Genomic DNA, 16,734 nt, shown 5'->3' on the forward strand with positions numbered 1-16,734 from the left:
ATAAACATATAAATATGAATATATAAAATATACGACATATAAATATATAAAATTTTATATAAATGTATAAATATATAAGATAAATATATATTTGTATACACACACCATAAACACACACACATCCCTACACACACAGTTTGAGCATGCATTGGTCAGATAAATCATTCAAGTTTTTGGCCATTAGAGGGCAGCAATCATTAGGAAATTTTGTACATCTCATCCTCCAAAAAGCAAACATTGTTAATATTTTGTTGTTGAAAGAGGTAAAAATTATGTTTATCTATTTCAGTATACGGAAAGGAATATGCACTTATAAGGAAAATATATGTTGTCTTGAGAATAATTTTTCAGTGGTCCCTATGGACAACACCTTCAAAATTCATGCTGTACCATGAATAGTTGCCTTGTTTATTTGAGTTTCCTTAGTTAATTTTGTATCAATATAAAAGGAGTTAGATCTAATCCACACTTCTCTGGTGTCTCTATGAAAATTTGTGGTATAACAGATCAAGTATGTTTCTAAAGACAGGATATAATGCTGTCTATTCAATTTCCCTTATCCCACCCAATTTTTTTTTCTGAAGAAAATACAGAGCCACTTAATCTTTACTTGAATTGCAATTATCTGTATTATCTGCACTTAAATTTTATTGAAAAAATATAAATTAAAAGATCAAAGAAATAATGCATGCTACTATTCTCACAGATTTGGTTCATAGAATTAGATGTTTGTAGATATAGATAGGTTTTATTTTCCTGCTGAACTGTGTATCTTTGCTTTCCTCAAAGTACATTACTGTGTTGCATCAAGTGGAATGGACCATTTCACTTACTTTTCAATAACAGAGTTCACTCATCTAATTGATTTATATGAGCATGAAACTGGTCTTCTTCAGTTAAAGTTCTATATCATCAGTCCACATTAAATGGAAAAATACTCAGTCTCTTCTGTTATTTACATTCTGCATTACTGGTAAATATTAAGGACCCCTGTAGTAAGGTAACAGTACCCAAAGGCTTTTTCTGCATAGTAAACCCAAAATAAAGTGTAAAAAAGATACAGTGGGAACTCTGGTATTTAAATGCCTATGTTATTGTCATAGATATTGGAAAGTTTCCATCCTTGAACAACATATATGAGGAAATACAGTGGTAGAAATATAAGCTCTATGTACAGAGAGCTTTATATCTCTTATTCTTCTTGTTGTCAGGTGTCTAGAACAGCGATGACATGTGTGTCGGTCTAATGATGAATGAGTGGCTTCATGACTTTGAGGCCTATTCTAGAACTCGTCCCACATCCAAGATCAAAACTTTCTCATCAACAATTAATGGGCAGATCAGCCTATATACACAGCCTGAAATGTTTTCAGGGAAGCAGATTAAAAAAATTAGCGAGCTATTGGTGTAGCCATGTTATGTTTATCTTGACTTGTGAGCCCAAGTTTTTCCCATGCTGTTCACTAGAATCTTGACCACAAAGACAAAGAAAAAGCTCTTAATCTATTTTTCTTTATGTTTTAAAAAGGGACAGGGTCTTCTCTGTTACCTTTTATATTTACTTATTTTTGGTACAGGGGATCAAACTTGGGACCTTGCACTTGGCAAGGTAGGCAGTGGAACCACTGAGCTAAATCCTCAGCCGTCTCTGTTACCTTTTAAAGTAGTGTGTACATATTCTATCTGGGATTTTCTAAAGCAATAGCATTGTCAAATAGCTTAAAGTAATTAATTTATTATGTTACTATATCCTGCTTATAAGGGACAAACTTTTTGTCATGTTTTCTCTTTTTTGATCTACATTTTAGAAATAGATTTAATTTATTTGTTCTTTATAGTATTCTTTGTAGTTGCAAAGTAAAATAGCATCCAAATTATATAGATATGGAAAGTGAGGTTTGGAGGACTATGCATCTTGACACAATGAACTGTAAACAAAACTAGTCAAAACTCTGAAGTTGCCACTTGGTCCATTACTTTTTTATAGTGGACTTTTCCTAAATGTTACTCTTGGTTACCATTGCCTCTTTAAGAGCTTGGTGCTTATCATAAACTAATTGTTAGTTTGTCTCTATTGTTCTATACTAATATAGAGTGAAACCATCTGAAATTTCAGGCTCACAGTTTATTTGAAAATTCAGCAATAACTCTTCACACCATTTCATGTAATAAGTTAAAAGATGACTTATTTGGATTCATGAGCTCTATTTCTTTGCATTAAGAGTATTTGGCATATTCATTTTGGTATTTTATTAAAATTTTTGAAGTCTTTAAGATTCCATCTGGGCATTAATCATTTACAAACAGCTTCTCAGGGAAATTAATTGTATTAATGACTTTGTTCTGACCAAATGTTATGGCATTTTGAGTTTGGAAAATTATTCCATGTTATCATCCTCTACATTTTGAGAAAAATATGCAGAAACTTAATTTTAAATATCTGTGTTTTTGGAGCACTTAATATATTTAATTTTTAATAAATTATATTATTTTAGTCAATTTTCTAGTAAAGTTGTTTACATATTTCAAGTCACTACCTTAAGGACTTAGGTCATATTTTTCATTTGAAAATGTATTTTTAAATTTCTATCTCTGTCTCTCTCTCTTTAGTTCCAGGTGCAATATTTGACTTACAGTTAGCAGAGGTAGAAGCCACAGAAATAAGAATTACTTGGAAGAAACCACGACAACCAAATGGAATCATTAACCAGTACCGAGTAAAAGTGTTGGCTCCAGAGACAGGAGCAATTTTGGAAAATACTTTGCTTATAGGAAAAGATGAGGTATTGCACTTTCATTTCCAAACCTGATGATTTCTTTCTGCTTGTTTCTGGTCTGGATATCTTGGAAGCTTTGCCAGTCTTCAGCATAAAAGATTTGACAAGCTTCCTAGTCACAATGTGAAAGAAATTTTGCAGTGTTGATAATCTACCTAGATCATATTTCATTTTAGGATTTATATTAATAGTTAAGTGCACTTATTCTTTTTTAGCATATGTAAAATGTTAATTGAGCATTAAACAGGACTAAAGGTACTATACACAATTTTTATTATGCTAATCAAGTTCATAAATTTTTTGGCAACTCCTGGTATGTTCCTTCAAAAGCTTGCTGTTTGGAACAGTTGCCACTGAAAGGCACAGTAATTTTAGTAGCTGTTGTTAACAAACGATTATGTTCTGTTTGGTCATGGGAAGCTAAAATCTCAGGGTTGCCTTATTTCAAAAAGCCTATTTGATTAAATAAATCCAATCAAATTTAAATTAAGGAGATTTAAATCTTTAATAGATTTAAAATAACAGGACCTCAGTCTTTATTTGCATTTATCTACAATGGGAATCTAGTTTTTCCCTCGTTTGTGTTAGGAAGTATGGGAAGCACTGATTTGGCTTTATCATCTTCATTTATCTCACGTTGCCGCCTGCTCACCTGTGAGCACCTGGGAAGACACCAGACTAGCCATATCAGATAATGGTGTCCACCTGGAGCACTTGAAGAATAAACATTACTTAGAACCAGTGTGGCAATCACTTGTCCTTGGAGACCTACATGACGATTATTCAGCAGCTGGCTTCTGGCTTTTTTGGTTCAGAATTGGTTCACGCATTGTTATTTTTTCCCTACTCATATTGTGACACTACTTCTAGTCCTAGGCTTCCTCTGCTCTGGCACTTACTCAAACATTGACTTTACTACGTACTCAGTGCATTCTGGCCACCCACGACATCACTGCAAGTTGCTCACCATCTCCATCCCAGGGTTAAACTTTAATCTACATTGACTGTTTTCTTCTGCTGAGGATGTTGAAGTTAGGCTTTCTTTGATATCACAGTGGACAGCTCAGGCAAAGGGAAGCACCTTAACCCTTTGCTCCTGTTGAGAAGACCTTAAATTGGATACTCAGCTCTCTTAGGACCAGATGACATGTTTCCCATTTCCACTAATGACAGCTTTTGATTGATCAGCCACTGCTGTTTTTCTCTGAAAGCTGTAAGATTCTAGAAAAATCTTGTGATTCTTCCTCTCTCAATCCTTGTAGCACAGTAGTGGGAACATGAGTTTGGGGCCATACAAATTGGGATTTAAATCTTGATGTAGTCTCTTACTGGGCAGTAGACCCATAAACAGAATGCTTAGGTTTAAATCTGGTTCTGCCATTACTCACAGTTTAATCTGAGGAGAGCGGGCCTGACCTCTTCGAACTTCAGACTCCCCTTTTAAAAAGGAGGTATTATCAAGCCGGGAGTGGTGGCAAACACCTGTAATCCCAGCATTTGGGAGGCTGAGGCAGGGGGATTGCTGTGAGTTCGAGACCAGCCTGGGCTACATAGTGAGTTCCAGGTCAGTCTCAACTACATAGTGAGACCCTGTCTCAAAAAACAAAAAAACAAAACAAACAAAAAAAAAGTTAATGTGTGTAAGCGCTTAAAACTTTAGTGGTGTGCTCAAAATAGTGACCTATGGGATTATTAATTGTGATGTTTGACCTTTCACCTCTCCTAATACTCATATTAATTCCTTAGCTTCTTTCAATAAAAGACAACATTATACTTTATTTCTGTGATACCGTCTTTTTTATTAGATCAAATGTTCTGATATTTCTGCCTTATTATGTGATGTGTTTGGGTTCACCTTTCTGGAGGGTGATGTGGGAAGACAGACATGCAGAAGCTTTCAGTCCAGATGGCCTTGGGTCCTTGGCCTGGCTGTATTGCTAGGCCTATGACCTTAGGCAACTTGACTTTTAGAGAATTGGCTCTTTCCTTTTTATATTGGGGCTTATATACCCATCTTATAAGACTGGAAGTAAATAGCAGAACAGATAAAACCTCTGGCACAGTGTGTTCTTCTATTATTGCTTTCCTTGACCTTGGCTCCTCTCTTGGACTAAAGACTGTCTCCTCCCATTCATTATTAATTCATTAGATCTACTTTTTGTCTCTGCAACTTTTTAAATACTAAAAGTCTTTTTAGAAGTCACCACTCAGTTTCAAATTCAGTGGTTAAATATATTTAACAATATTTATGGTTCAATATTTCTTCTCCAAAAGATACTCAAATTTCTTCTCTTAAACCCCTCTCTTTGCCCTTCATTCTCCTGGTTTTTACACTATACTTAATACTTTCTCTACTTTTATACAATATGTCTTTAAACACTTTGGTTTTAAACAATTGAAAATGAAAATAGAAGAGCTAGTTGTCTTTACTGCTTCTCATTTGTACGACTCTTGCCTGGCTTTCTACTCTGTTCATTCTGACATTGCATTTCTAATGTCTTTCATTTTTGGAAAGATTCTGCCAGGGTTCGTCACATGTAACCCCATTTCTCCTCAAAAAACAAAATAAAATGAAATTTCTTCTTGGGATAACAAAATGATGGGAAGGAGGAGGAGGTGAAATTGGGATAGGCAGAGACACTGCCAACACAGTAATCTTGTGACGGCAGGGGTTCACAGGGCACACAAGAACAAAGTCTGTCCAGGGAATTAATAGTTCCAGTGTGTCAAGAGCATTGTCAGAAGAGAGGCTGACTTTCAAGTTTAGAGTTAAGGCTACCAAATTATAGGCTTAGAGCTCCTTCATCTTTTTCCCTGAGTGTTTACTCCACAGATCTTTGTCCCGAAGATAACTGTTTAAGGAACAATTCAGATGGCTTTTTAAGAGTGAGCATTTATGACATCATCATGCATCTGACATTTTTCTTTATGCATAATGGCACCATTCTCCTCTCTGTCATGAAGGTTTGAAGTTTGTGAATCATCTGCGTAGGTTTTACTTAACATTCCATAATAATTTAAGAGTTGAGGCCATTTATTTCTACCTACAGAATATGACTTTTCATAGAAGTCTGAGTCCTTTCTGTGTTCCCAACTGTAGCTCAGGATTTCACAGTTTCTTGCCTGGACTTTTGTTATCTCACCACGTTAATTTTCCATTGTTCTGAAAAACTTGGCTGCAAATTTAGCGCCTTAACAATTCATACTTGTTATTTCATAGTTTCTGTGGGTCAGGAATTGCAGGCACAATTAAATGAATTCTCTGCTTAGGGCTACGGTCAAAGGATTGACTGAGCTGTGATCTCAGCTGGTCTGGAGCTTGACTGAGGAAGAAACTACCTCTAGGCTTGTTAGACTTTGGCAGGTTTTAAATTTCTTTTGGCTATAGAACTGAGAGTCGTGGCTTCTTGCTGACTCTTGATTGGTAACTACTTTTAGCTCCTAGAGTTCACCTATCCCTCAGCCTCATAAGTTCTTAAAATATGCACTTTCTCAGCAGGACTATTTACTTCTTCAAACTAGCAATATGGGCCTATATAATGTGTCATGGTAGTGACATCCTATCACCTCTGTCACATGCAAGTCACAGGTCCCACCTAATTCAAGGGGAGATGACTATACAGAAACATAAACAAGAGGTGAGGTTGATGCATGCCCATCTGAGAGGCGATCCAACATGCTGTCCCAGCCCACTCTTTTATGATTCGCACACATATTACAATAATCCTTCCAGATTTATTCACATTATTCACTTTGAAAGTAACAAAAGAAAATTGAGAATGGATAAGAAAAGTGTGTGTACATCTTTTTAATTAGTCTAAATCCTCATTTTTATAGCAGAACATAATTAAATACTAAGATTAATGAATCTTAATAGACAGCCTATGTTATTTAATAATTTTTAGTAGAAAATGCCATAAGAACTGATAACATAAATGGTGAAAGGTGTTGCTTCTGAGAAGTAAGTCTTGGGATAGAGAAGGGATGGACAGGGCATTTTTATTTTCATAATTAGCCAATCAAGCCCTGTCTATTTTGTAGTCATGTGCATACATTATGGTAAGGAAACGTAAAAATATTAGAATATGATCATCCTGTGAGAGTCTTAAAGTGGTCTCGTCACCTTTGTTGAACATTTCTAGTGATTTTTCATGTTATTTGTTTTAAAATAAATGTGCTGCTTCAACAACCAAAAATATATCTATGATTTTACTTTAGCTATTTAAATAAATATTTAAGAAATATTTTAGAAAACTGAATCTCAGGGTTTGAAGATTTTTATTTCAACTTTCCAAGCTATATATGGGTCTCATCTATAACATTTCTAATGACAATTGGAAATATGGCTTTTGCTAAATATTTGATCAACTCTGGTCATAGAGTATTTACTACCAAAAATGTACCACTTCTATAAACTTTAACATATTCTTCTTTATGGTCCCACAGCATCTATTTAATAAATAACTATGAAGTTCCATGAACTCCACTTAGTTTTGAGATACATAGGTGAATCTAACTTGTTCCTTAACTGTTTTGAAATGAAATATGTTCTGACTAATGCTTTCTGGTTATTCTTGATTCTCCCCTTTTTATCTACATTATAGAGTCTGGTAGTTATAAGTATGAAATTTGGAACCAGGAAAGTGTGTTCCAATCCAACCTCTGCTATCACTAGTTTTTTGAGCTTGAACATATTTTATTGTATGATGAAGTGAATACCTAAGCAACTTTTTAACATTCTGTTTGACACATAGTAGTTTAAAAGGTGAGTCTTTGTAAGAGTAATGCTATACATTGATTTAATTTTTGATCTTTGAGAACAATGGGCATTGTTTTCTTCTGGCTTTCTGTCCTTAGTTTTTATTAGTTGTGGCCTCCAGATCCTTCTTTCAATAGAATACTTTCCTCTGTGTATTTTCTACTTTATCAATGATACTTTCAGATAAACATAATATTCTGTATGGCGTTTGACTAGAACCAAGTTTAGCAGAATTATTTTCTCCTTTGGCATACATTTTCCCCTTCTTTTAAAACAATCAGTGATTAAAATTAATTTCTCTCAGTGGCTCATTCCACTGAGAGTAAAATCTGAAAACCCTTAAAGTCATTTATTTATCCATGGATCGACTTTTACTTAATTTCACACATAGATAGCAATCTGTGCTTGGTATTCTTTTAGAAACTTAAGACATTTTTCTCTAATAGACATATTCTTGCTGCTTCGTACTGCAAACTTTTGAGATTAATGCCAATATATCTTTTCATCCTACATATGTCAGATTTGTCATTGATGAACCTGAGCATAAAACATCTAAGTGTCTGGCCAATACAAAGCTGAGGACAGAACTAGAGAGTAGTTACGAAAGCTGTGAGATTAATTTGTTTTATCAGGCATAAATGGCACAAAAACAGAATCAAGGATTTGTTTACCTAAATAATCTGTAAGATGATACAGTCAGTATCCATTAGGATGTTTCCAAACATACGTTGTAAAATTTTCTTATTTCTTGATAAACGCATAAATTACATTAAAATAGAATATTTCTTGTGAATAACTACTTCATTACTTCAAGTCAGCAGACTTCCAAGGATTCTAAATTGATAGATCTAATAGATTTTTTTAGAAAAGATAAAATCATACTTGTTATAAAGAGGATTATTATATGAAAAATCAAGATGGTTTACTCAGGTGGATTAGAAATTTAACTTTGAAGACTAATTCATTCAAATAAGTTTCAAGTATTCTTGGGTAACATGCAAGTCCTTTCATGTTGATGAACTGTGACATTTCCTAACCCAGTGGTTCTTAAATAAGGGCAAACTTTGCTGTCCAGCAGACATATAGTAATCGATATGTCATTGTCACCATTTGGAGGACGCATCCAGTGAATAAAGGCCAAGGATGCTGGTTGACAGCCTATAATGCACAGGATAGCAATCCATAAAAAAATTATCTAGTACAGGATGTTAGTGGTGCTAAGCTTGAGTCATTTGGACTCTAATGGTCCAAAAGTTTTAAGTGTTACAACCTCCACTTCTATTTCCCTCATTTCCACCTTTGTTTCTCCCCTCCCCGTTACTCTCTTAAATTTTAATTCTTCCCAGTAACTTTTTTTTCTTTTTGTACCAGGGATCAAACTCAGGCCCTTGCGCTTGTGAGGCAGACTGTGGAAACACTAAGCAAAATACCCGATCCCTTCCCAGTCATTTTTACTGTCAAAATTATTAACACAAAACAGCACACTTAATAATGATAACTAGTAACATTCTTGGTTGTTGCTAAATTAATTTTAAAAATAACTATCTTAGTTATGGAGGATCTTTCCAATAAAGAGTAGAATTTGGGAGGAGTTCACAGAGTCAGTAGTATTCTAGTCAACACTTAAATGAACATGACACTTGTTAACAGAGATGCTTAACTTATTTAATTGATGGAATGCTATGGTTTACCTCTCAGTAATTTATCTGACATGGGGTAGGAAATATTGAGAGATTTAATGCAAAATCATAGTTCAAAGGGAAATTCTTTGTATAACTTCACTGTCTCATCTATAGTGCTTTGTACACAGATTCTCAAAGGGTGACTGATTGATAGGAGAAACAGCTGTTTGGTTCAGGCATAAACTATTGACTGGAATACCAGAGCATCTCTGAATTATGTGTTCGGTATTCATGTCTCACTGCTTTCCCTGTGGAGGCAGAGCTCAAGTGAGCTGTTGGAACACAGACGATTCTTTCTGGCCTTGTCTGGTATTACGTTCTTATCCAGGGATCTTTATTATAACCTTTTAGAGTAAATATCATGGGTGTCTCCCTACTTTTCCCATAATGCTTTTGTTGCTAAGAGTGTAATACAATTTAGATGATTTTATTTGATAAATATCCTTTTGAAGGACTAGAGATTTTCTTGACTCATTTCTCTATGCTTTTACCTTTCAGAAAAGTTAATGTTTAAGTAATGTGCCTTGTAGATTTTTTTTTCTGGTACCAGGGATTGAACTCAGGACCTTGTGCTTGCCAGGCAGGTGTAGTGCCACTGAACTAAATCTACTGGCTCACTTGTGGCTATTTAAATAACTAAATCGCCCTAAAATTAGTCCTTTTTCTGAGTTTTTTTTCCTGAGCATCCACTTAAAAAACAAAGCAAAACAAAACTGCTAAGTGCTCTGATGTTAATGAGTTATAGAAAAATTGTTTTTGGCTTTAGGCTTGAAGACAGCCTTCAAATATGAAAGGTAAATAAAAAGATATGTACCAACACTTCTAAACAATTGAAATCTGCATTATGAATTTTTATAAGTGTCAAAGATGCAAGAAAATAGAATTCATAAAAAAGTAATAAGTTCTTGGAAACAGCCTATTTGCCCATCCATTGGAAACTGGATAAAGAAGTTGTGGTTTTTCTATAAAATGGAATATTACTCAGCCATAAAGAATGAGAAAATAGATTCATTCATAGGAAAATGGATACATATTGAAGATATACTCCTAAGTGAAATAAATAAGTCACACATGTGTAAATACCGAATAGTTTCCCTGGTGTAAATAATCTGCAACAATGCATAAGATTCTAATAAGATTACTGACATTTAGAAATGGGAAGAAAGGAGCTAAAGGTGTAGGGAAGGTGGGATGGGTAGGGGAAGAGTAAAAAGGGAAAAGAAAAAAATGTGAGAGAATGAAAAGATGAAAATAAAGTGTTTGTAGATGGGGAGGGGAGGAGGGGGTGAAGGGAGGGCAGAGGTAAGAGAAAAAAAATGAGAACCAAGACTTGTCATGTAGAGATACAAGATCCCAACAGTGAATGTAACTGTACTGTATCCCTAAAATGTACCAATAAACTCAATTAAAGCTGGGAAAAAAAAGTAATAAGTTCTTTAAAAAGGGGTGTTGAACATGAGTTTTGAAACACATCTTGAAAAGGAATTGACAAAAAGAGAGTAAGAAATCAAATCTTTGCTGCATATCTATAATCTGCTCTTGATGTTTCACTTTAATACCTGCCAGTCTGATGAATTTGATATGTGTGAATTACACTGTGGGATCTAGGAACAACTGCAGTTACATAAAGTGTTTCTTAGAACCAGAACCTTGGATAGGTGTGCCAGGAACCCTGTTTGAAAGCTCTTACTTTGCCGTTCTATCTTTGTCTACAACTTCGCTCAATTAATGATTAATTCCGGACATATAACAAACAGGTCTGCAGGCTGTTTGTACCTACTGTTCAAATCAAGATGCTTAGATGAGGCAGTGAAACACATTTCAATAAGTTAGTATTCCTAAAACACCCACCATTTCAGGGAAGGTAAAATATTTCCATCAGGAAACCCTTGCATAAGTGTATCTAATCTTATCATAAAGAAACTAACTCAAGTCAGAAACAAATATTTTCCTCTTCCCGGAGTGAAATATTGGTCTCATAAGAAATAGATTGATCACAGTGTGTTACAATAATGTAGGGTTCTAGTAGCTTGTGAATGAAATCTTGGAATATAAAGAAGACAGTTGTCATAGATATAATATCTTTAAAAATGTAATTCTGAAGTTGTAAGTTTTTAAGTTAATAACTGTGAGCTTTTAGTGTTTATAATATCTATTTTTAATTATAGGATATGAATAACCCCATGTCTCCAGAAATAATTGACATAGTGGATCAAATGATGGAAATTTATGAGGGTTCAGCAGAGGTATCTTCTGACTTACACTCACTGGCTTCATTTATGTATAGCATTCATCCACATAGTAACTTTCCCACACAGAGTAAAGTTGAAGACCATAATTCACCAGCTGGTAGGTGAATTTTTAACTTTCTATGAAGTGCATTAAACCCCCAATACTGGCTAGCAGAGATATGAAACTTAGCTTGGAATTCAAGCGTGTTATTAATGGTCCATGGGCTGGAGTCAAATTTTTTTTTCACTGTTGGATAGCCTCATGTAGTAAATGGAAATGCCACACAGGCAGGAGCTGGCCCCTCCTAACCCATTTGACCTTCTTCCTAGAGAAAGTAGCACCCTAGAGTCTCTGGCCAAGCTGCATAGACAATCAGTTATTACAGTTGCCAAAGCAGGTGTGATGGGAAGGGATTAACATATCTTCAAATCATTTACAGGCCTCACACTCTCTGTGGCTTTTGACTAATAGGTTTTCAAATGTCACTAAAGGTAAATAGGTCAGAAAGTTACTACTCTAGTGCACGGGGCGATAAACAGGTGTAGGTGACCCTAGCGACGTGGTGATGTCATTAGTCTGTACACTTGCTCTTCAGGGTCAGTGGATCTTACTGTTTTTAAAAGGAGAATGTCATGTATTGCAAATTAAAAATACTTGGTTAGATGACACAAAGTTAGATCTATGTTTTCTCTCTGGATTTTAGATTTTGTGAAAAGAGTATTTTATTTCATATTGTTTTCTCTGAGTTGGTATTTGTCCTATTTCAAATTAAAAGTGTTATTCTACTTCTGGCTGAATTAACAAAATAAATACCACATTTTATTTAGTATAGATTTATTTCATTTATTGATTCATTTTTCTTGTGCAAAGTAGACTAAGGGCAATATTAAAAATTGAGAGACTCATGATTTCTGACAGATGTCTTAAATATTTTACATTTGGCCTAATTGGTAATGAGGGCTTTGAAAGCACAAGTTCTAAGTAAAATAAAAAATTTATCATTAGAAATCCTTTTTTGGACATATTTATCCAAGAATGTTTGCTTTGAAGAATTATTGGGACGGCTGAACTTTAGAATTTTGAGTTCAAATAAAACTTGCTTATTAAAATTTGGTATTATTAATAATATTTAAATTTTATATTATTGTTTAGCCTTTATTTTCAGAAAAAATTCCTAGCCAGTCTCTTTTAGAAAGTTTTATTTTCTTAAAATATTGGTGTCATCACTAAGCAAAACTATGCTATGTGCACAAAATGTTTATAAATACTACTGGGTGTTATGATCTCAATATGATCTCTGTTTATATTTATTAGTATTACTATACATCCATCTTTTGCATACAGGAATGCATAAAGAGATTAAAGAATAACATGCTACTAGGTTTCATGGAGCAAAAATTACTTTGATTGTGAAACTAAACACCTTTTTTCTCACTATTTTCAAACAGTGAACTCAAGGAATCAGTACATCACTGACATTGCTGCTGAACAGCTGTCTTACATTATCAGGCAACTTGTACCTTTCACTGAGCACATGATTAGTGTATCTGCTTTCACCATCATGGGAGAGGGACCACCAACAGTTCTCAATGTCAGAACCCGTGAGCAAGGTAAGAATGCATTTCCTATGAAGGAATTACCTGCAAATATTGCTTTTGCATGCTGTAATACTTCTTTTAATTAATATTAATTGTTAATTCTTCTTTTCAAGTGCCAAGCTCTATTCAAATTATAAACTATAAAAACATTAGTTCTACATCTGTTTTGTTATATTGGGATCCTCCAGAATATCCCAATGGAAAAATAACTCATTATACAATTTATGCAATGGAACTTGATACAAACAGAGCATTTCGGATGACTACTATAGATAACAGCTTTCTCATAACAGGTAGAACAAAATAATTGCATCTTTTTGCGTTCTCTTCTAATGGAAACTATGCATCTCTCCATATGTTCAACATTTCAGGACATATGCTGTATCATTCCAAATTTTCTTATTCTAGGCTTCTGTGGACGGCTTTAAAAATACTTGGAGAAATAACTGATTAAGCATGTTTTCCTTTAGCTAGATTTATCCACCAATAATTACATAGTGTCTCATCACAAGTTTCATAGAAATTTTCTTAACCCAGAAAATATATCTGGTATGTTGAAATAACTCACTATTGAAGAATTGTATGAATGATTATGAAAATCAACTGAATTAATTCAGCTGACCTCTTACTTGCGCCAAATCAACTATTCTGCTTGCCATGTGCCAAAAAGTAGATCTCAGCTTGCGAATGTTGCCTTAATATTTTAGGAAACAACTCAGACATCCTCTGCTTGGAAAGGCCTTCAAGTCCAAGGAATTTGTGGAGTTTGAAATTATATGGAAGCTGTTTTGAATAGTCAGTCCCTCCTATATTAAATGACACTAATCCAAGAATTTTAGCTCTAGACTTTAAACAAATTTCTCATTGTCCCTTTTAGGATTAAAAAAATACACAAAGTACAAAATGAGAGTGGCTGCCTCAACTCTTGTCGGAGAAAGTTCTTTGTCTGAAGAAAATAACATCTATGTGACAACTCTAGAAGATGGTAAGAATATCAGGTGAAATTTTAATCTAAAAAGCAAGAAAAAAGAAAGTTATACTCCTATTGTCTCTTCCTCGAGCACGTTTAGTGTCTTAAGCAATAAGCATGAAAATATTCTTAAAATTATGTTTCCCTCCCTCAGAGCCAGAATCATCACCTCAAGATGTTGAAATAATTGATGTTTCATCAAGTGAGATAGGGTTGAAGTGGTTACCACCTCAAAAACCCAATGGAATTATTGTTGCTTATGAAGTACTATATAAAAATATCGATACATTGTTTATGAAGAACACCTCAACAACAAATGTAATTTTAAGAGACTTAAAGCCCTACACCCTCTATAACATTTCTGTCAGGTCTTATACCAGGTTTGGTCATGGCAACCAGTCATCTTCATTACTCTCCATAAGGACTTCTGAAACGGGTGAGTTGTTTGTTTTTGTTATTTACTAATACATAGTGACAATTGCCATAGTGTATTCATTTTTACAACCTAAAAATCTTCATTTCTCTTTTTGTGTAGTTTAGAAGTTTATTTTTTCTGACAAAACAAAAAGGTGTATCTGTCCAAAAATTTTAATGTTGATTTATATTTAAAAGGATTCTAAATAAAAATTCGTGAATTTTCCAAATGAAAGGTCTTGAGACAAAAAGTCTTTCAATGTACCTTTAAATTTGGGGCTGAGTAACTGTTTATTTTAAATTTAGGTTAAACAGACATACTTATTGGAATACCTTCTTAGACTCTAATGCAGTGTGCAGTACAGATGAAAGCTCGAACTACCACGTCTGGGAAGCCATTGTGGGGGAGGTAGCATTCAGGCTGATCCTAACACAGAGGGTGGAGTTGGAAGGAGGACATTACGGAGGTTGTTGGATGAATCTAGAAGATACAGTTCATCCAACAGAAATAATGCAAGAAGAAATTGCTGATATTTTGCTTTTAATGATGTGAGAACAAATATTACAAGACCAAGTATTTTTGTCAGATAATCTTGGTTTATTGTTCTTACTGGGATTGTAAGCATACATTGCAGGCTTTACTGTTAGGCCAATTGCACAACATATGCTAAGAATTAAGAACTAAATATAAAGTTACTGTTTTATCCATACACTTAAGAGAATAAATGTTTATTTACTAGCTACTCATTGAAGTCATTCAGTTGCCATTTTTGTAGGTCATACATGGCCAAATATCAGTAATTTCATATGATATAGCCAGGTAATATATGTGAGGCTTTGTGCTTGACCTTGAGGATCTAGAAATAGGAAAGTAGTTTACGTTTGAGTGAAAATAATCTCTTGAGATTCTGCAGTGAGATGTTGCCAAGGTACCCATTGATGATGGCAGGGATAATAATTGCAAGAATAAGAAAGTGACAAAAGGAGCATTATATATCATCACGCGTTGGTATATCCATTAAATTAAACTTAATGTCAAACTACACATTGGTATGCTTTATTGCTTTTATAGATATTATACCCAAAATAGGTATTTTTCAAAAAAAACTGTCTGGTTTTTACTGATACAATTTTATTTTATAATGAGTCAAGGAAAGAAAAAGGGTATTTTAAATGTTTGTTAAATGTCATTGGCTCAGCTAGTGGCTTTCATACAAGTTATCTTTTTAGTTCTCGAGTATCTTCCTTGTCTCATGAAAAACTGAGACCTCAGAAATAAGTTATTTCAACAAATAATTACAATAAGCCAGGCCCTCTTGGGTACATAGTATAGGAGAAAATTATTTTTTGCCTTCCTGAAGTTTCTACTAACTGGTGGGTGTTTAATTTCTTAGTGTCCTCCAGCTGGTAAGCGATGAAACTGGAATTGGAACTCAAACCCACCTGACTAGAAAGCCAATTTCCCTTGCATAGCACATGCTGTTTTGGAAGTTATCAGTAAATTATAAAATATATTTAGAATCTTTCTCGTTATTGTTGCAGTGATATTTTGGTATTTGGGCTTTGCACAGCATGAGGAAGGAAAAATTCATAATTTTCAATGGTCCTATTATGATATTAAAGAATCACCATATTCATGAATATGTATTAATATTTTGCTATTTAAGTGGTCATAAAATCAAGAACACCTTTTTTAATGAAGAATTATGAAAGTTTTATTTGCTGATTATTACATTAATCTTTTAGTATTAAAAAGTAAATTTACTTTGTTTCATTATATGAACTTAATTCTAAGGCAACCTTGAGTAAAAATAAGAATTTAATTTGAGTTGTAACTTAAAATAATGATTTTAGTTTTTTAAAATGTCTTAAAAATATAGAATTCTTTATAGGCTTGGAGACCTATAATCATTTCAGTAAAATGACTCAGAAATCAAAATGGATGAGAAGTAAAGCTGGAGTTTAATGGTAGGTCTCCTGAGTCTCATTTCAAGGTCATTTAATAGCTTTCTGTCTAGCTAGAAAAATAACAAGAAGGGAAAACAATTTATCTCTGGACCCCAAGATCACCTGTTTAGGCAGGTTATATTGGGTTGTCTTGTCATGTAAACTTGTAAGAAACCAAACAGGACTAATGACAGAATATTTTGTCCAATTCGTGTCCTTCAGATTTTTGGCTCTCAGTTCTAACTAGAGATAGCCTGAAGGTCAGTATAATATCCACTTATATGGAGTAAAGGACCATGAAATCTTTATCAGTGACTTTTCCTACATTATATTTATTAATACTGAGTCAACTTTT

At 34.0% G+C, this 16,734-nt stretch overlaps 1 protein-coding gene across 1 annotated transcript in view; it reads left to right on the forward strand.

The window, feature by feature from the left end:
* Ptprq (protein tyrosine phosphatase receptor type Q) overlaps window positions 1-16,734 on the forward strand; it is a 217,497-nt gene that overhangs the window by 38,885 nt on the left and 161,878 nt on the right. Inside the window, exons 12-17 of the mRNA XM_033763494.1 lie at window positions 2,611-2,783; window positions 11,387-11,567; window positions 12,899-13,060; window positions 13,162-13,341; window positions 13,926-14,033; window positions 14,173-14,454. Of these exons, the coding sequence (XP_033619385.1) occupies window positions 2,611-2,783; window positions 11,387-11,567; window positions 12,899-13,060; window positions 13,162-13,341; window positions 13,926-14,033; window positions 14,173-14,454 (1,086 nt within the window). The remainder of the gene's footprint in view (window positions 1-2,610; window positions 2,784-11,386; window positions 11,568-12,898; window positions 13,061-13,161; window positions 13,342-13,925; window positions 14,034-14,172; window positions 14,455-16,734) is intronic.

This window comes from Fukomys damarensis, unplaced genomic scaffold (assembly GCF_012274545.1).
Source record: "Fukomys damarensis isolate Sample0158 unplaced genomic scaffold, DMR_v1.0_HiC HiC_scaffold_15, whole genome shotgun sequence".
Taxonomy (NCBI): domain Eukaryota; kingdom Metazoa; phylum Chordata; class Mammalia; order Rodentia; family Bathyergidae; genus Fukomys; species Fukomys damarensis.